This window comes from Arachis duranensis, chromosome 5 (genome assembly GCF_000817695.3).
Source record: "Arachis duranensis cultivar V14167 chromosome 5, aradu.V14167.gnm2.J7QH, whole genome shotgun sequence".
NCBI lineage: Eukaryota > Viridiplantae > Streptophyta > Magnoliopsida > Fabales > Fabaceae > Arachis > Arachis duranensis.
The window spans coordinates 93,953,735-93,974,917 of record NC_029776.3 but is presented as its reverse complement, the minus strand read 5'-3'; the positions used below and the strand labels follow the sequence as shown (position 1 = coordinate 93,974,917).

Genomic DNA, 21,183 nt, shown 5'->3' with positions numbered 1-21,183 from the left:
CTAAGCAGAAGTAAGGCCTCTTGGAAGACTACCTTGCAAGCGCTAAAGAATCAAGAAGAAGGTTTTGTCTCACCCCTGTCCTGGCAGCCACTGAAACCCAACCTGCAGAACCCTTTTCTGGAGATGTTGAGCAATTTCTACAATCTTTTGGGGACTTATTTAGCACACCGGAGGGACTACCTCCCAAGAGAGAACAAGATCATGCCATAATCTTGAAGGAGGGATCAGCAATTCCTCGCATTAGGCCATATCATTATCCCCATTACCAGAAGACCGAGATTGAGAAAATAGTAGAGGAGATGTTGAGTTCGGGAATAATTCGGCCCAGCACCAGCCCGTTCTCGATTCCAGTCATTTTAGTCAAGAAGAAGGATGGTGGTTGGCGGTTTTGCGTAGACTACAGGGCCTTGAACCGGATCACGGTGGCCTACAAGTTTCCCATTCCGATCATCGAAGAGCTGTTGGATGAGGTGGGAGAAGCAAGGGTGTTTTCGAAGCTCGACCTTAAATCGGGATACCACCAGATTCGTATGCGGGAAGAGGACATTCCCAAGACAGCATCCCGAACTCATGAGGGCCATTATGAGTTCATGGTGATGCCCTTTGGGCTTACCAACGCCCCTTCCACTTTCCAGGCACTGATGAACCAGGTATTGAGGCCTTTCCTGAGGAAATTTATTCTGGTGTTTTTTGACGATATTCTTGTTTATAGTAGCAGTTTAGAGGATCATTGGGATCACTTGCGACAAATATTCACGGTCCTCCAGAGCCATAAACTCTTCCTCAACAAGAAGAAGTGCAAATTCACCCAAGAGAAGATTGATTACTTGGGGCATGTGATTTCCAATGAAGGGGTGGCTGCAGACCCTCAGAAAATACAAGACATGGTAGATTGGCCCATTCTGAAGGATTTAAAAGGGTTGCGGGGTTTTTTGGGGTTGACCGGATACTACCGCCGGTTTGTGAAGAACTATGGGGCCATCGCCTGGCCTCTCACGCAACTGTTGAAGAAAGACTGTTTTCGATGGGGAAGTGACGCGCAGGCAGCCTTTGAACAATTGAAGAAGGCTATGGTGACCGTGCCGGTATTAGCCATTCCATCTTTTTCCAAGCCATTTGCTTTAGAGACCGATGCTTCTGGAAAAGGAATTGGGGCGGTGCTGTTATAAGAGGGCAGACCCATAGCATTTATGAGCCAGAAACTCTCAGAGAGGGCCCAAGCCAAATCCGTGTATGAGAGGGAGCTGATGGCCATCGTGTTGGCCATCAAAAGGTGGAGACATTACCTCTTAGGACGGCGATTCACGGTTTACACGGATCAAAAAAGCCTCAAATTTTTGGTTGATCAGAGGATTGGTGGAGAAGAACAGCAAAAATGGATAACTAAGCTGCTCGGGTACGACTTTGAGATCAAATACAAGGCGGGAAGTGATAACCGAGTGGCTGACGCACTCTCCAGGAAATTTCAGTTTGCAGCAGTTTCAGTAGTGTCCACAGCAGATTGGGAAGGCATAGAGGAAGAAGTCCAGCAAGATCCCAAGCTACAAGGGATTATCCAAGACTTGATTCAGGGGAGAGAAACAGCAGCTGGGTATGAATGGCGCAATGGGAGGCTGTTGTACCATGGCCGGTTAGTCATTTCGAAGCATTCCAAGTGGATTCCTAAATTCCTCCGAGAATTCCATGATTCGAAGATAGGAGGGCATTCCGGGTTCTTTAGAACCTACAAGAGGATATCAGGAGTTTTGTTTTGGGAAGGAATGAAGGGAACTATCATGGAATATGTGAAGCAATGTGAGGTGTGCCAGAGGAACAAACACTCCACTTTATCACCGGTCGGCCTGCTGCAACCACTTCCAATTCCGACCAACGTCTGGTCGGATATTTCCATGGATTTCATTGGGGGGCTTCCGAAAGCTGCCGGGAAAGACACCATCTTTGTGGTGGTGGATAGATTGACCAAATATGCACATTTTTTCCCCCTTTCTCACCCATACACAGCCAAAGAAGTGGCTGAGCTGTTCGTGAAGGAGGTTGTGAGGCTTCATGGTTTCCCAAGTTCCATTGTTTCCGACCGAGATAGACTCTTCATGAGTGCTTTCTGGTCTGAAATTTTTAAGGCAGCAGGCACAGCGCTAAAAATGAGTTTGGCCCATCACCTGCAAACTGATGGACAAAGTGAAGCGGTGAACAAGTGCGTGGAGACCTATCTTCGATGCTTCACAGGTTCCAAACCAACGCAGTGGCCTCGCTGGTTGAGTTGGGCTAAATATTGGTATAATACCAATTATCATGGCTCCATCAAAATGACTCCATTTAAGGCACTCTACGGGAGAGAACCTCCCGCGTTGTTGAGAGGAGGGGAAGAGGCTGCGGTTGAGGAAGTTAGAGTTCTAATGGGGGAACGCAATCAGATGCTGGACGAGCTGCGGTTCCAACTAGAAAGGGCGCAGAACCGGATGAAAACATATGCAGATCGTAAGAGGCGAGAAGTGGTTTTTGAACCAGGGGAACATGTATATCTCAAGTTGCAACCCTACCGGATGAAGACACTGGCCCGGAGAGTAAACCAGAAGCTGAGTGCTAGATTCTATGGTCCCTATGAAATTCTAGAGAAAATTGGACAAGTTGCTTATAAGCTGAAGCTTCCCCCCAATGCAAGAGTGCATCCAGTTTTTCATGTCTCCTTGTTGAAGAAATGTGTAAACCCCAGCACTCAGGTTCAACCCCTACCAGCAGCCTTGACTGAGGAGTATGTCGGCCCTGGAGAGCCGACGTCCACGGCGGCTTCACTTTATCGACACTGACCCAATGGTAGCCCTGGCTGTTAGAAAGAAGGCTTATGGGAACCTGGAGGTTTTGATCAAGTGGAAGGACCTCCCTGAATTTGAAAATTCTTGGGAGGCAGCAAGAGAGATCCAAGCCAGTTTTCCCTCCTTTCACCTTGAGGACAAGGTGATGCTTCAAGGGGAGGGTATTGTTACATACCCTAAGGAAAATGCTGAGTCAGCAGTGCAGGCATCTAAAAAAGGGAAGATAATGATCCCTTTACCTTATCATTATTCTAGACGAAATAATAAAGGAAAGGGAGGAATAACTGATTTAAATAATTGATTTATTTTAGGAAGCAATAACTGATTGAATTAGTTAGAGGAGAATCAGGGACTGCATGATTTTAGGAGGTAATAACTGATTGAATCAATCAGAGGAGAATCAGGGAAATTGCATGATTATGAAGATTTCGATTAGAGAGAGGGTGAGGCAATAAAAGGAGGAACCGAATAGGTAGGGGTGCACATGAGGCCGGGTGAAGCCAGGTTCGTCGTGACCCGAATCCGACCCTAAATAATGACCGAGTCTATTTATGAGACCCTTACCCGATCCTAGACTCGATGAAATCGTGTTACTTTCGGGCCACACTTAAGCCGGGTCTAGATCGGGTGAAGCCCGGGTCTTGATCAACTTTATCACGACATCACAAAAAATTAGATTCTACATTTTTGGAACCTCTAAATTTTGGAAAATAATTATTCCATAACATTGCAACATTCACATAATAATAATTTAGAATCTAACAATAATAATTTAAAACTTCATAATAATAATTATATCAATTACACATTAAACATTCAAAGTTCAAAAGACAATTAAAACAAAGTTAACAACTAACATAAGATTAACATAATAATAATAACTTATAGTGGCATACCAACCAATAACAACAAAATATTAAGTAACAAACTACTACACGGGTCCAACGGGCCGGGGCCGGGTGACCCGAGGCTTGGCCCGAACCCGATTTAATAAATAACCGGGGCCATCTATTGAAACCTCGGGTCCGACCGGGCCATAAAGAAGTTGGGCCAAATTAGCCCCGAAGTCATCGGGTCCGGTCTGGGTCTTCGGGCCGGATCGGGTCTTGTGCACCCTTACGAATAGGTATTGGGGCAGGAAAAAACTTGGAAAGGCCAGGCTAGGAGAGAAGAGGACTCTCGAAATTCCTCTGCTATCATTTTCTATTCTATTGTAATTTCTGCATTTTCATTCAATAAATACCAGTTTTAACACAATCCAAGGGATCAGTTTTTATTTATTTATTTAATATTATTATTGAAGTTTTCTAATTATGGTAATGTGATGCAAACTCCTCTGCATTCCAGAATTGAACAACGAACAGAGTCACATAAGCCTCGGGACTAATCACTAGTCAGGGCAAGCTAAAATCTTTGTTTTTTTTCTCAAGATAGAATATTTTGTAAAAATCTGCCGTCAGCAAATTTCTATTAAAATGCATTGGGAAACCATTTTGATACCATATAAAACTTAAGACAAGAATGCAATTGTCTGTTACAGTCTTACAGATGATAGCATTATATTACCTGCTCCTATCAATCTAACATAGCTTAGACAATAATTCATGGAACCAAAAAGAAACAAAAAAGGGATGAGATATTAGACAAATCAAAACACATCATCAATAACAATTTGATTAACTGACAAAGTTGCAGGCCCTCATGTCAAATATTGATTGGGTAATCTATAATAAACCTGGAAACAAGAACAATGAATAGAAAGTGAGCCTGAGAAAGGAGGAATGCCCATATCAACTCCCATCTGGGACAGCGCATTCTAAATTTGACTCTTGCTGATCTTTCCCTTATCTTCAACATCTAAATCCGTGAACAGATTTTCGGCTAACATAGCAAAATCATCCTCGTCCTCTAATAACAAATTGAGAGTGCTTCCATCCAAGACCGATACAACAAGAGGATTATCTATACACGGAGGCTTAAATAAATAATATGTACTGTTCTTAAATCTTAAATATTACAACCAAGTTGTAAATATTGCATTGAAATATGAAATTTAAAAACAGACCAAAATTTCCAGTGGCTTTTCTATTCCTAAGAAGGTTAAATCCAAGTCCACCAGTTTCAACTATCCTGAATTCCTGATCATGTTTCCGTCAAATTTGATCATATAGAAAGCTCAGTGGCTTTCTGCTTTCTAGTATTATTATTTATTTTCTTCCACGTGATACCAAAGGCATGGATCTGTTCTGCAATTCCTATTATTCAGTTCAGTTGAACAAAGTTGTGGATCGAGAATCCATACCTTAATACTTGAAATAAGAAAACATTTTAATCAATTAGTTGATTCTTTTAGTTTAATTTCCTAATATTGAGTTTGATAAGGATGAACACACGAGCAACTTTACCTGTAACGAATGCACCATCATCATCGGCAGAAGCACAACCAATCGATTGAATTAGACAAATCCATATTACTTTGATGACTTCAATCAATTGGGTAACACAATTAATCGATTGAATTGTGAGACCTTAAGTTGCTTTGAAGTCTTCAATCGATTGGGTAATATAAACAATCGATTGAATTATCAAAAATTAACATTCTAGTCATCGTTCAATCGATTGGGTAATATAACCAATCGACATTTTTGCAAAAACCATACTGTCTTACAATTTTCAATCGATTGTTTTAAGATAACCTATAGTCCAATCGACTGAGTTATGGAAAAGCTGAAATTCAATCGATTGTTTTGTTAATCCAATCGATTGATTTTCTAAGAAACATGATTGTTTTATTATTGGACCATTTAATGATCCAAACATTATAGGACCATCGAATCCTTTGCCACATGATTCGATGGTCACAAAACGTTTAGACTATTAAATGGTCTCATAACAAAACATGTTTTTTAAGTATTTTTAACAACGGCTAAATAGCTCTTTTCTAATTTTAATTACAAATTAACCCTATATATTTTATTTAATTATAAAAATTATTTTTTATTTTATAAATTATTATTTTATTATTCATCTATTATGTTTATTAACAATAAAAAATAAAAACAATAACAAATTAGATCTTTCATTGATCGTAATAAATCGAATTAGATCTTTCATTGATCGTACTAAATTTTTTGGCCATTCCAATCGATTAAAAGTTTATATTTGATCCGTGACGTTCGTCCAGGGTTGTGAAATCGTGTTTATTTGAAAATCAATAGGTTGGATTATCAAAACAATCGATTAAATTTTAAGTTCCCATAACTCAATCGATTGGACTACATGTTATCACAAAACAATCGATTGAAAATTGCAAGGAAGCATGGTTTTTGCAAAAATCAATCGATTGGTCATATTACCCAATCGATTGAATGATGACTAAAATGTTATTTTTTTAAAATTCAATCGATTTTTTATACTACCCAATCGATTGAATGCTCCAAAGCAACTTGAGGTCTCACAATTTAATCGATTGGTTGTGTTACCCAATCGATTGAAGTCATCAAAGCAATATGGATTTGTCCAATTCAATCGATTGGTTGTGTTACCCAATCGATTGAATTGTGTACTATGCCGTTTTTAATTTGCTTATCGTTTTTATAAATTATTATCTTATTATTCATCTATCTTAACTTTAAAATTCTATCTTATAATATCTCTTGACTTACCCTTTTTTGAAATCATGTATTGGCTGGTAATGAATGTTCTTATTTTTGACAGGGGATTCGTGGCTTGAAATGTTCCTATTTTTTTGAGAAATTCATATCAAACACCCCCAACTAGAAATACTGGTGGTGCAGGAGATATTTAATATTTCCCTGTTTTAACTGCTTTTTATGTCTACTCAAATGTTTTGTATTATCCTTCTGTGCTCTTCATGGTGCATAATGGCGAATTGCCAAGTGATGTGGGTGTCATCCCGTGAAACAGATATTCGATATATTGGAGGCTCATAATGCAGAGCACAACATAAAAGTAACGTTATTAGAGCTTTACAATGAGGAAATAACAGATCGTGTGCTTCCTGAGGAAACTGTAAAATCTGAAGATGATAAGACTAAAAGTCCTACAGCTCTAATGGAGGATTGGAAAGGGGGTTTTCATTGTTAATCTAGGAAGAATTGATTAAAAATTTGTAATATATATACTTCATACATGTCTTAACAATATATGAACAGATTATTAAAATGCTATGATATATATTGCATGGTATTTTTTTTTTCTAATCAAGATTTAATAGAGAGGTCAAATCTTGAACAAATGAAAAGAACAAAATAGAATACAAACAAATAAAAAGATCTAGATTTTTTTTTACATAAATGAATTATATAAAATAAAAAATAATTCACAAGACATAAAATTTGTATGACATTGTTGTTGAAATAATAAATGAAAATGACATTATGTCATCATAAAAATATGAGTTTTTTAAACTAAATATCTCTATAGTGCATAGAAATAGAGAAAAATTGTAAAAGCTTTAAATCGATTGGACTCCGTTTGTTTACTGTCTTAACCAGCAATGGACAGAGATACAAAGACACAACAGCACATAGACATGAACATATACAAAATTTTTATCTTGTTTGGCGACATTATACATAACATTTCACTGATATACACAAATTTATCAAAAGGACAAATTTATCCTCACTAATAACACCAATGTATCCACAACTACCACCATCCATAGCCACCATCACCATCTACTACCACCACCCACAGTCACCATCATCATCTACTACCACCATCACTATCATTATCAGATTTATCATCATCATCATCATCTAATTACCAAAAAATCACTGATAAATTTTTTAATAATCACCGTTTATCTCAAAAAAGTAAAAAGAAAAAAAAGACAGAGAAGACAAAGGCAATAATCACAATAACCATAACCAAAATTAAAAAAATCACAGGAGAATGAAAGAGACGAGGGAGATGGTGAGAGAAGGCAGAGGAAGGTGCTACAATTTTCTAGGTAGCGAGCATTGGATGGCGACACCGACTTGCTGTGTTGAGAGGGTTGGACGATGCTGCGACTCGCTGTGGGTTTGACGGTGCTGTGACTCTGTGTCGTGAGGAATGAACGGCGAGGACGACAAATCTGTACAAGTGGCGGCAGCGATGTAGATGCGGCACAGATCCGAGAAAGGCGACGACAGAAGAGCGCGAAAGAGACACAAATTTAAGAAAGCAAGAAAGAAGAGTGCGTCGATGGAGAGAGAGGACCATCGGAGGATGGAGGCATGGCGGCGGCGACAGGATCTATGGCAGAGGAGAAGAATCTGGAGAGAGGTAAAAGACTAACGGAAGGCTGGAATTTTTGAAATTAACTAGGGATAAAAGTGAAAAAAAATTGTGTCTCATAAGTTGTGTCTCAGTCTCTCAGCTTTAAGGAAAGACACTAAAAATATGTATTCTGTGTGTATCTGTGTACCACCGTGTCTATGTATCAGTGTCTGTCTAAGCAAACAAACGCAGCCTTGGGTAACACAACCAATCGATTTGAATTGGTCAAATCCATATTGCTTTGAAGCTTTTAATCAATTGGATAACACAACCAATCGATTGAATTGGGCAAATCCATATTATTTTGATGACATCAATCGATTGTGTAACACAACCAATCGATTGAATTGTGAGATCTCAGGTTGTTTTGAAGCATTCAATCGATTGGGTAATACAAGCAATCGATTGAATTTTAAAAAACCCACATTTTAGTCATCGTTCAATCGATTGGGTAATATGACCAATCGATTGATTTTTGCGAAAATCATGCTGCCTTACAATTTTCAATCGATTGTTTTGTGATAACATGTTGTCCAATCGATTGAGTTATGAGAAACCTAAAATTCAATCGATTGTTTTTGATAATCCAATCCATTTAAAGAAACACGATTTCACAGTGCTAGACGAACGTCACGGATCAAATATAAACTTTTAATCGATTGGAATGACTAAAAAGTTTATTACGATCAATGGAAAATCTAATTTGTTATTGTATTTTATTTTGATTGTTAATAAACATAATAGATAAATGATAAAATAATAATTTATAAAATAAAAAATAATTTTTATAATTAAATAAAATATATGGGTTAATTTGTAATTAAAATTAGAAAAAAATTATTTAACAATTATTAAAAAAATTTAAAAAACATATTTTGTTATGACACCATTTAATGGTCTTTCTTTCTGGGACCATCGAATTCTTAGCCCAGTTACATATTCATTCTTATAGAAATATATATCAACAAATTAAATACATGAAAGACAAACATTCCTGTAAACAAGCACTGTAATCCCTCCACATCTCAATAAAGGAGATTTTTCAAAAGCCACAACCCCCGAGAAAGTCCAAAAAGAAATGTTTGTTTAGCTGCTGCAGCAGATGATACCAAAGGGTAGTATATAAAGAATATTGCTAAAAATTAGGTCTTCTATACAGAAAAATATATAAATGGATGGATATCTTTTTTATTAGTAACTATGATTTCTTTTTATCGATTTTAATTTGAATCTATTCTCTTGACGTATTTGTTCGAGACTATGGAAGCACTTAATCTACTCATGGCCAAAATTCTATTCCAAAAACAATAATTAATAATTTGACAAGGAAGCAACTAAGGCTTTTTCTTCCATTTCCAATCTGATAAGGCTATTTTTTGTTTTATACATGATAAAACAAATAGAGACCATTACGAAGTGAATATAAACTATATTTAAATTATTAATTAGTGTAAAAATAAAGAAGCACTATTGGTATTTGGAAAAATAATGTAATGTAATTTAGTATAGAGTAAAGTATTATTTTAATTTTCAACATTTAAATCAAATAGTAGAGAATTGGAAACATCATCCATATTTTCACAGCATCACTTATGAATAACAAGATAACATAATATTTCATAACGTTTTTTTTAATAGCAATCTTTTCTGTTGCTTAAAAATTTTCATATAGTTTTCCAAACAATATCAATGACCCTTTATTTTCTATACCAAATAATATCCCAAATATGCTTTACATTCACGTCTTGTCCGCACATCGTGCGGGGTATGTTGCTAGTAAAGATGAAAGTTATCAAACCATCAACCTACAAGTTTAGCTAAGCTAACAAATCAAAATACTCCCCACTGGACAATTCCTATCATATAAAATTACCACGGTAAAATCTAATGTCATTATTCATCTTGCAACATAATATGCGCATACAACTATCTTTGTAAGATCAGTATGACAAAAAGAAGTGAATAAACTTCATTAAAATCAGATTGATCACATAATTGTTTCTCAACACTATTTTAACTGTAATGGAGATTTGAACTTAAAAGCTCGAGTATACCACCAAAATTTCTCATTTTATTGTAAAGTTTATAGGTTTATCATTTTTCTTAACATGATTATATGGGACATGCAATTGATGATGAAGTGTTCCAACTTTTGTGAGCATTAACCTGTGCAAATGTTTCTTGCTACTCTTTGGGGTGCTTGGAGATTACACAAGAGGCTGGTGTTTGATCAAAATCCTTTGACTTTGAAGTTCGAATCGCAGTTCCTTTATGTACATGCTTTCAGACAGGTCCGTTTGACTGCTATTGACTATCTCCTTCTACATGGCAGGATGACTGCCCTTTGTCAACGAAACTGCTATGCGGGTGGTCCATTGATTATCCCCCTGGCTGATGTGCAACCCTTCCTAACTGGGGCTTGGGAAGAACAATCGTTCTGCCTCTTCTTTCCTTTGTTCCATTATATGCCAAATTGCCAATCAATAGTAGTTCAATCAAGCTTGGTTTTGTTACCCATGGATATTAGTACCTTGAATTAAAAGCAAAATTTATTTACTCTATATAACAAGAAAATCAGTTACCTTCTTTGTCATGTAATTGCTTTGGTACATTATGCCTCAGGTATAACTGCATGAACACAGATAAATGAGAAGATGTTTGCAAAATAACATTTGAGATTTCATCTAAACCTAGATCAGCCAGTTTGTGCTGCATGGGGGGAAATGAAAAGATTGAAAGACAATAAGAGTGCAGGTAAGCTTCACAGCTAACACGTGATTCCCTTTCAATGATGAAATCAGAACCATTTCAGCTTAGTGTTAAATTAACATCAATGCATTTATATAATTACAGAAAAGAAAAAAATGATAGATACCCACAAGAAACGTATGACAACCATCTAGTCACTGAAAATGCCATAAAATAAGCAATGACAAAGAAAACGCTTAGGGAGGATAAAGCAGAATAAAGAGTACCAATCATGTCAAGACCCAAAAGCATTAATATGTAATGGATATATGATCCTGAAGAAGGTAACAAAACACAAGTTAAAAAGAAAGAGATACAAACAACATTTGTGATGTCTAACAAGAAGAATCTCATCTACTTTTATCATTGCAATAGGCCTCTAGATATCATTTCACGAAGAAGTTTCTCAGCTTTATCATTTTCACCGTTTTCAAATAGGGCACGAATGATTGTTTCATAAGTCACAGCATCTGGTAAGCAATCACTGTCTTCCATTTTTGTCATGAGTGCCAATGCTTCCTGAAGCAGACCCTCTTTGCAAAGCCCATTGATCATAATGTTGTATGTCCGCACATTTGGACGATAGCCTTTAATCAAAAGATCTTCAAATATCTGTTCTGCCTTTTTAATTCTTCCACTTTTGCACAGGCCATCTATAAGTATGTTGTATGTATATATATCTGGATCAATGCCACTCTCTTTCATTTCCTTGAATAATATAAGTGCCTTGTCATGTTGTTTGATATTGAACAAAGCATCCAGCAAGGAACTGTAAGTGACTATATCAGCAGGTTGACCTCTATCATGCATCTTTTTAAGAAGCTCCACAGCACAAAGGATTCTCCTTGATTTTCCCAAGCCATCAATTAGAGTATTGTAAGTAACCATGTCCGGAACCAAGTTCCTGCAATGCATCTCTTCAAAGAGATTCAAGGCATCATCGACCATTTTACTTTTGCACAAACCATTAATGATGATATTGTAACTACAAACATTAGGCGACACACTACTTTGAGCCATTGTGTTGAATACAAATTTTGCCTTATTTACTTCATTAACCAGACAATGCCCATCCATTAAGCTGTTATAAGTGACCACATTTGGTTTCACACCATGTTTTGTCATCAAGCCCAACACATTCTTAGCATTTTTAATCCTTCCTTCCTTACATAGTCCATCAATCAAAGTACTATAGGTACGAACATTTGGAGTAATGTTTTTCAGCATCATATGATTTAGTAAATCAATGGCTTCTTTTAGTTGACCCGCAAGGCACAATCCATAAATTAGAGTGTTGTAAGTGATAACATCGGGAGAAATTCCCTTAGCAAGCATTTCAGAATATAAATGAAAAGCATCACTTACAAGCGCAACCTTGCAGAGGCTATCAATAATTGCGCTGTACATTACGACATTAGGAACAATTCCATGTCGTGGGATCTTTCTCAACACTTGAATAGCAGCTGATGTGTGTCCGGTCTTACAGAGCCCATTGATCAAGGTCCCGTAAGTGATTTCATTAAACTGAAATCCATGAGCCAACACTGTATCATGAAAGTGCAGTGCTTTTTCAACATTACCAGAGAGACAGAGGCCTTTTAGAATTGTTGTCAAGGTTACGGCATCAGGCTGAAAACCCATCCTGAAAATCTTGGCGAAAGCAGAGAAAGCAAGCGTCATACGACTCATGCCGCAACAAAAATTGATTAAGATGTTCAAAGTAAACAAGTTGGGAGCGATTCCCCTGGCTTGCAATTGCTGAAAAAGGGAAATGGCGGTGGGAAAATGGTTGGTCTTGGCAAGAGATCCCAAAATCTTGGTGAATTGGATGATGGATGGAGGGCGACGCATAGAGAGCATGCGAGTGAAGGAATCAACAGCTTCATCAAGTGATTGGGAGTGAGAGGGAGAGTGTAGGGATGAAATTGAAGGGAAGAAAAGACGGAGAGCGGAGTGGGGAACAGAATTTGGGAATTGAAAAGCATACCTTAATTTGATTTGTGAGGAAGAGAACAATGACAACATTCTTTTCTTGCAATCTAAGTCGAGTATCGTAAAAGGGAATGCGTTGAATTGAAGAGTGCTTCCACCTGAGAGAGTGAGAGCACTATGAAGCTTATTTGATTCATTTAATTTGCCAAAACTAAAGAATTAGTAAGTTTTATTTCTTATTTTGGGCCACGGTTTTTAGAAGTAATATTTCAAATTGAACCCTCTATTTTCTGTTTTCTGTTTCCGTAAGTTTGTAATTTTACATTTACCCCTACTACAAGTCTTTACTTTCCAAATTTCCTCTCCACCCTTACACAATTTGTGATAAAAAAAAAAAAAAATTTCTGCTAGGGTTGCTCACGTCTTCGGTAGTCTGTCTTCTTTCGCCACTGCACAACGCTTCTGCAGACTGCATATCTCGCCACTGCAGCCGTCGCTAGTTCACATCCAGTAGTTTGTGTACAAATTCTTTTTGTGTTTGAGGAACAATAGATTCTTAGTTTGGTATATTATTAGCAGGTATGTAAGTGTAATAGGCAGATACTTCGAATTTATATTGTTCATGTTTGATTGGAAATTTGAACGGCCCTTCTTAATCGCAAGTTGGTTTCCCTGACGTGCACTTATGTGTCTGGATCAGTTTATAATTTTTCTCTTGAGTTTGTGTTGCTTTAATTTGTGTTTTTTCTGCCTCTTTAATCCTATGATTTCTATCTTTATTCTCATTTTCAATTGCTGAGCACTTTTCTTCAACTCTACTACTTTTTTGTCTTTATTATCCGGGATTAAATGAATTACTTGTCATAGTATTAATTATAAAATGAAAAACAATGCATATATGCTGCTGTTTGTTGGTAACTAGATAGTTCATCCCATTCGTATCTGGATCTTTGTCGTAATATTTTCTCCTGTTGAATTTCTTATTCTGACTTGTCACTTGATGGTTTGATATTGCATTCCAAACTGTGTTAGCACATGGCAGCATTTGCGATCTTAACACTGATGAGTATATATGTTTATTTAGATGAAGAATTTTTCATTTTTTTGCAAATAATCATGAATTCTATTCCATGAGGCACCATTCTATAATTTTCATTTCCTACATTTCCTTCTATTTTTTGTAATTTCAATTTTCAGTGACAAATGTCATTACCTTATTCTTGAAACAAAAAAGGGGTTAAAAGTAATAATTTCTTGGGTGAAAATTTTATTTGCAAAATGTATTGAATTGGAACTTCTAACTAAATAATTCTTTCGTTTTCATCTTTTTCCTTTTGACAGTGAAATATAGCATTTTTAAGACAGAAGTTTAATTACTATGGTACTTGCTCAATTGCTAGTTTTGTTACTTCTCTAGAAACTGACACAAACATGGGACACGACATGATACGAAACACACTGACACGCGAATTTTAAAATCTTACATGATACGGGGACACGCATACATATAAAATATAAAGTATTTTTTAGATAAATCATAATGATATTTTGATATTTTATTGCTATTAAAATATATATTTAATTTTTTTATTATTTTAATGTCTTATTTTAATTATATCAAGTATTTAAAATATTTTTTTGATTTAATAAATAATAATATATACTATATCTAAATTTATTTTAAGAATATATGTTTAGAATAAGACTGGACACACTGACACGTGATGGTATTTAGGTGTGTCCAAGTGTGTCCGAAAAAATTTTTTATTTTTTATTAAGACACGGTTGGACACAACAGACACGCGTGTCGGACGAGTGTCAGTGAGTGTCGTATCCGAAATGTGTCCGACACACAGACACGGCAACTCAGTGAAGTGTTCGTACTTCATAGATTACAGCATTGGCTTCATCTTGTCGACCCTGCATTTCTTTTAAAGGTTGGCCCAGTTGGGCCCATGGGCTTGGTTTGGACTCGGTTTAACCGGTTTGGCCCTGTTCGATCCAATTTTGGATTGATTTCTTTAAAATTAGTGTCAAAATTTTCGTTTCGATGAGCTCTATCCTAATTTGATATAATATTCATATTTTTAATATTCTTTATTAAAAATTAATTTATCAACTAATTATTTACTAATTTAACGGGTTTACAAGCCCAATTGGCAATTACCACTCCAAACTATGTGTGAATGGAGGAGGCCCCGGATCATGTAACCAATTTGGCCATGTGCGACATATTGGCTCCAATTGAATGAATATTTCTATTTTCAGTAAAAAAAATATATTATAGATTTTATTGACATGCTTGACAAGTTGATACTTAGGTTTTATGATAAGAATATCAGGATCATGTTTTGTCATGACAGAATCTATTTGTTTAAAATTTAGTTTCTTTTTTCTAATTTTTTTTAACGAAAGAGCTCAACAGTCAAGTGGAGTAAAGAAAGACAAAACAACAAAAGAAAAATAATTTCGATGTCATATCTGACATAGCTATCAACAATAGGAATTATTTACCACACTACTCTGCAGCACATGAAAATGTTTGACCCACACATTCTACGACTCCTATTGTCTTGCTCTGAAATATGACATCATTCTGTCGCAACCAAATGTTCCATATAGCTGAGAAGAACCCAACTAGCCAAAACTTGCACCTCTCTTTTCTCATCGGCATTGATCTCCAACTCTCAAAGTGTTCTTTCAAAGTACCGAGGGCAGTCCACACCTATCCAAATTCTGAGATCCATGCACACCACACCTGCCAAGAGTACTCACAAGTAACAAATAAGTGTTGAATATTTTCAACATCTTTCTTGCACAACACGCACATATTATCATTTTGTGGTAAGATTCCCAACCTATTTAGCTGATCCTTTGTATTGACCCGACTTACCAAAACAAACCAAGTGAATAACTCGACTCAAGGTGGAACTAAATATTTCCAAATTTCCTTTGTGAATTTGAATCTTAGAAGCTCCTCATCCAGAGTCTCTTCCTACAAAACCTGCACAAATGAGTTAGTCGATAAACGCCTTCGTTGTCAGATTTCCACACCACTTTATCTTGCATTTGTGTTATCAATTTAACAGATTGCAAGACATAAAGCATCTGGTCTAAGGTGTCTATCTCCCATTGATGTAGTTTCCTCCTCCATTGGAAGTGCCAAACCCACTCAATCCCATCCCAGAACCCATAATCCCTAATTATTGATCCTTTTTTGTTTGAAATCAAGAAGAGTCTCGGAAATGAGTCTTTCAACTTTCTCACTTGGAGCCATGTATCCTTCCAAAATCTGGTAGATCTACCATCCCCTACTTCCATAGCAAGGCCATCAATCATCTTCTGCCTTACATGTTGCTCTTTTATGTGTACCTAACATATGTCTCTCCACGGGCCTCCTCTTTCTGGTAGTTTCTGAGTTGACAGCAAATGATTTGGGTTCAAACTATTATAAGAGCACACAATCTTCTTCCATAGGGGACAGTCCTCCTTTGAGAAGCGCCACCACCATTTAAACAGTAAAGCCGCGTTACGAATTACTGCATTACCCACCCGCAATCCTCCTAACTTCTTAGGTGCCTGGATCATCTCCCACTTCATAAGAGCCATTCCAGGTCGTTCATCCTCCTTTCCCCAGAAGAACCTCCTCTGTAGAGAGATGATTCTTTGAGCAACAGCATTTGGCATCTTGTACAAATTCAAGTAGTAAATAGGCAGGCTATTGATTACCGACTTAATGAGTACCAGCTTCCCAGCCTTACTTAGAACTTTTGTTTTCCACAAGTTGAGTTTCTCTTCCATCTTATCTATAACCGGCTTCCAAGTTTTTACCAACCGTGGGTTTGCTCCTAGACTAATACCAAGATACCTCACCGGTAGGGCCGCCTCCTGACAACCCAATAGCTAACACATTCGTCTTACCCACTCCTGGCTGTAGTTCACTAATATCAAGTTGAATTTCTCAAAGTTAATGCTCAAACCAGACATAATTTCAAAACACCTCAACAGCCTCTGATAGTTCCTCACTGTCTCCTCCTCCGGTGGGACAAAATAATATAGAGTGCATCAACGAATTGTAAGTGTGATAACTCTATATTATCTCTACCAATTAAGAGTGGAGATATTCGACCATTCCTAACCACCTCCCCAATCATTCTGTTAAGTACATCCACCACCAGAACAAACAAAAATGGTGATAATGGGTCGCCTTGACGGAGTCCCCTCTCCATCTTAAAAGGTTTCAATGGTGACCCATTTACCAGAATCGAGATAGATGCAGATCTAATACACTCCCTTTCTTCAAGCCATATTAAAAAGATTTAACATCAGATCTCTGTGTGTTTCATAAAGGGTAAGGAATTAATTAGTTCTATTAAGATACGAATTCAGAATATCCATATGCTACTATTCTATTTTTCTTGATGAATAATTATGTTCTCTAACATTAAATGTGAACATAGTATTTAACTTGATGATTATGCCTTCTTATTTCTTCCATGTGAAATTAGATGATATTATGTTTTTTTAATTGTATCATATTGCAGTTACAATTTTTTTTGTATAGAAAATGAAGATGAGGCGGTTCTCTTTGGTGCTGAAGCCAGAGGCATTTGCTGGAGCAAGGCAGTTCTCCCAGGAGCTGAATCGGTTGTTGTGGAGTAATTCCAATATGGGTTTGTGTCAAATTTTTTAGCTTCTCTTTATGTTATCCCAATTTGAAACATTTTTATATAGTTGTGGTTGTTTGGAATATTGGGTAATCATTAATAGTTCTGTTTTCATTGAACATGATTAGACCTTTAGTGAACCAAAATGGAAAGTGGAAAAAGTATCTGTGGAAATACATGACTAAGGTAATCAGCAACTAGATTGTTTGAAAATTTACTTCCCTAACATTATGTATTGTTACTTCTGAAATGAAGCTTCAACTGATAGTAAGCTAGAGGTTTCATAATCTCTATTTAATTTTGTTTATTTTATGCATAATTGTGGCCTTCTGGTCGGCAAATGGCTATCCTAATCATGCAACACTTGAAGTGGCTTTAAAATGCTTCTCAAATAAAATTAGCACTGCAAGCGTTATAAAAAAATGGTCCAGATGAAATGCAGTTCCTTTTGTCTTATGGTCTTCTGGTATCAGTCTTTAGTCAATGAATTGAAGCATCATATATATATTTTTTAGTACATCTATTTTTCTTCTGTTTAATCAAAATGGTTGACTTAAATGTTCAAACGGAAAAGTTTACTATTGCAATATTACTTAATAAAAGCATTAAATCTGAGCAATTCATACTACCTGTTCTCTTTTGTTTTTCTATAAATTTAACTGAGGGTATTTGTTTTCTGTTTCCAATTTAAAACATTGTGTAGGAAATTTTGGAAAAAGCCGAGACCATTTTTGTCATCTTTCTATTTAAAATTTCAAAAACAAAAACTGAAAATATATCCTTTTGTTTTTCATGTTCTTGCACAATAAAATCATTACCTTATTGATTATTTATGGATTCTGTCTTACAGACAATTTGAATAACATTATAGGTGACGATGAATTCGATGAATGTTACTTCCAACAGAAGGTAATTTTCCATTATAAATAAATAAATACATAATAAAATTGGATCTTCTAAGTTTCTTCCTCTTATATTCGTATATTTTTTTGTTCTTACATGTAGATACCAATATCTTGCTTCTCTCTGTGTCATGCTTATTAGGATGTTTTTTCTTTTTGTTGATTTTATACTATTGTGTTAAAATTTTATTTATATAGTTGGTGCAATATTAATCATTTTTATACTATTGCCTTTTCTATATTTGAAGTCTCTAATACTATTATTTTAATTGACATCCACATCATGAAAGGACATACCACTAAACCCAGTTTAATTCAATCTAATCATGCTTGGTTTTTTAATTTTGATTATTTTATCGGGCCTGCTACACATACAAGCAAAAAAGGCCTACAAGTGTTACAAATTGGCCCAGCCCAAGATAAAGATACGCGCACTCACTCCCTTTGAATGGAGCGTCAGTGCCACGCGCATAACTCAACCGTTACGCTTCCCAAAACGCGCTCGTTATGGCGCACTCTTCCACTTCTCCTTCGAACAAAACACAAACCTTCAAACTTCGAGCAACATTCCAAATCGAAGAGATAAAACTCGTCGCAGAGATTAGCAGAAACCATCAACAAAAGATAGAACTCTCGATCAACAATTTCAAGAGAAAACGAAGAAATATTACTCAAGGTACGTTACTATTTTACTCATCTTGTAGATTTTTCACATTTCGAAATCAAAAAACTAGGTTTTACTGTTCTTATACGTTCTTCTAGGTTTTATTGTTATTCTTGTTCTATCTCTCATTTTACTGTTTTTAATATTCTTCTTGTTCTACGTTTTAATGTTCTTCTTGGTTCTAGGTTTTACTGTTCTTCTTAGTTATTCTACGTTTTACTGATCTTCTTGTTCTAGTTCTTCTCGTAACTGATTTTTAGGAGTATATTGCGTAATTTTTTGGGTATATATGGCATAATTTGTTGGATGTAAATTTCTGAACTGATATAGCGTAATATAATCAACTATTGCAACTATTCTGGTATTGCTTGTCCTTGTAATATTGGTTGTTCTTGGGTGTATATTGCATAATTTAGTGGGTGTATATGGAGTAACTTGTTAGGTGTATATGGCATATATTGTTGGGTGTATTTGATTCATATCTATGGGTGTATCTGACTGATATATATGGGTGTATTTGAATCATATCTATGGGTGTATCTTACTGTTATCAATGGGTGTATCTGACTCATATATATGGGTGTATCTTACTGATATCTTTGGATGTATTTTTCATTTCAGAGAAAATGGCAGCGAGAAACCAACCTGGAAGAAATGTAAGAACAAATATATGTCTTACATGAAATCAGTTTTATATAATAGAATTATATCTGACTATAATTTTATTTTTGTTTACAGCAAACAAAAGACCTTAAGTATACAACACATCTCTTAAGTGATAAATTCAGAAACATGAGTGAGGAAAAGAAAATAATTGTGAGGGATTTGGGATTCGGTGGCTTGATGCACATCCCACCACTAAGGGTGCATCACCAAGTGTTAAGGGAGCTGGCTAACAACTTCAAACTAGGGGAGAACAGACTGGAAACGGGATACGGTTCTTTTAAAATAACACCAAGAAAAATAGGTGATGTGCTTGGCATCAATGCAATAGGTAACTCGCTAAAAACTATAGGGATATATTAACTGATGCTGTGGTGTATTTAAGTTGATGCTTGGGTGTATTTGAACCGACTTTGATACTTTGTTTGTTTTCCTTTTTGTAGGAGATCTATTTCCTCAGAAAGTCGATTATAAGAAACTTTCTGAGGATGACAAAGTAATTTTTAGAAGATTTCAGGGTAAGACCCTCAAAAGTCTTACAGATGAGATGATGGATATTGGCGTTGGTAACGAAGAGGAACGCCTAATGTTCAAGAGGATTTTCATCCTCTATATACAAATGGCGTTCCTTTTACCAACGACAATAAACAAAATCTCGCCTGTGCACCTGGCCCCAATTTTTGAGATGGACAGCATAACGGAGCGAAACTGGGGGGGGCATGTTTTGACGTTTATGGTCAAGGGCATAACTGACTACAAGGAGAAAAAAAAGAAGGCAATTGATGGCTGCCTCTTTGCCTTGATGATAATTTACTTTCATCTTTCTAAAAATAAAGGCAAGAAGAGGGCTGAAAGACCGTCAAAACCCTGGATTGCCAACTGGAGTAAGGAGGAGTTGGTCGAAAGAATGAGTGCAGAAACAGAGAAAATTTTGGTAAGTGAACATAATATGTTGGGTATATTTTATTTACCTGAATGTTGCTAACTAAAATATCTAATGTTTCAGAGGATTGTAAAGATGGCGGAAACAAGAGAGAAAATGAAAAAATAGAGAAAAAAGAAAAAAAACAAGAAATAAAAAAAAACAAAAAAAGGAAGGCGAGTTCAACATTGTCTTCGGAGACAGAAACAGCTGACAGTGATAGTTCTACCTCTGAGTCTGAGAATCAAGAAGACGCAGAGGATTCACCAAAAAAACAACCCAGCAAAAAAGGAAAAAAGTAAGTACCATAATTGGGTGTAATTTCTTCGTCGAGTTGGGGGTATCTTGTGCATTCATTTGGGTGTATTTTATATCTTTAGTATGTTCTAAATAAGGGGTAAGTACGATTTTGGTCCCTAAAGTTTAGCCCCAGAATCGAATTCGTCCCTCTTCTAATTTTCGATATAAAATTGTCCTTAACGTTTTTTTTATTAAATTCGTCCTTTTTAATAAAATTTTTATTTTAATTCCTAAACTACCCCTATTTTAATAAAAAAATAAAATTTTAAAATAATAAAATAAA

The 21,183-nt window shown here is 36.1% G+C and overlaps 2 protein-coding genes across 10 annotated transcripts in view; both read right to left on the bottom strand.

The window, feature by feature from the left end:
• The window catches only part of LOC107490644 (pentatricopeptide repeat-containing protein At1g63130, mitochondrial), a 114,170-nt gene that overhangs the window by 29,471 nt on the left and 63,516 nt on the right, over positions 1 to 21,183 (bottom strand). The window contains exon 2 of one of the 8 annotated variants that reach the window (XM_016111440.3): positions 12,225 to 12,940. The exons of 6 other annotated variants lie outside the window; for them this stretch is intronic. In XM_016111440.3, coding sequence (XP_015966926.2) covers positions 12,225 to 12,875 — 651 coding nt within the window. In that variant the 5' untranslated portion in view covers positions 12,876 to 12,940. The remainder of the gene's footprint in view (positions 1 to 12,224; positions 12,941 to 21,183) is intronic. One more of the 8 variants, XM_052262479.1, reaches the window with a different exon arrangement.
• LOC107490647 (putative pentatricopeptide repeat-containing protein At1g12700, mitochondrial) overlaps positions 1 to 21,183 on the bottom strand; it is a 91,869-nt gene that overhangs the window by 16,782 nt on the left and 53,904 nt on the right. Inside the window, exons 2-3 of one of the 2 annotated variants that reach the window (XM_052262491.1) lie at positions 10,685 to 11,891; positions 10,269 to 10,553 (exon numbers count right to left, since the gene is read on the bottom strand). The exons of the other annotated variant lie outside the window; for it this stretch is intronic. Of the exons in view, the coding sequence (XP_052118451.1) occupies positions 11,214 to 11,891 (678 nt within the window). The 3' untranslated portion in view covers positions 10,269 to 10,553; positions 10,685 to 11,213. The remainder of the gene's footprint in view (positions 1 to 10,268; positions 10,554 to 10,684; positions 11,892 to 21,183) is intronic. 2 annotated transcript variants of the gene reach the window in all.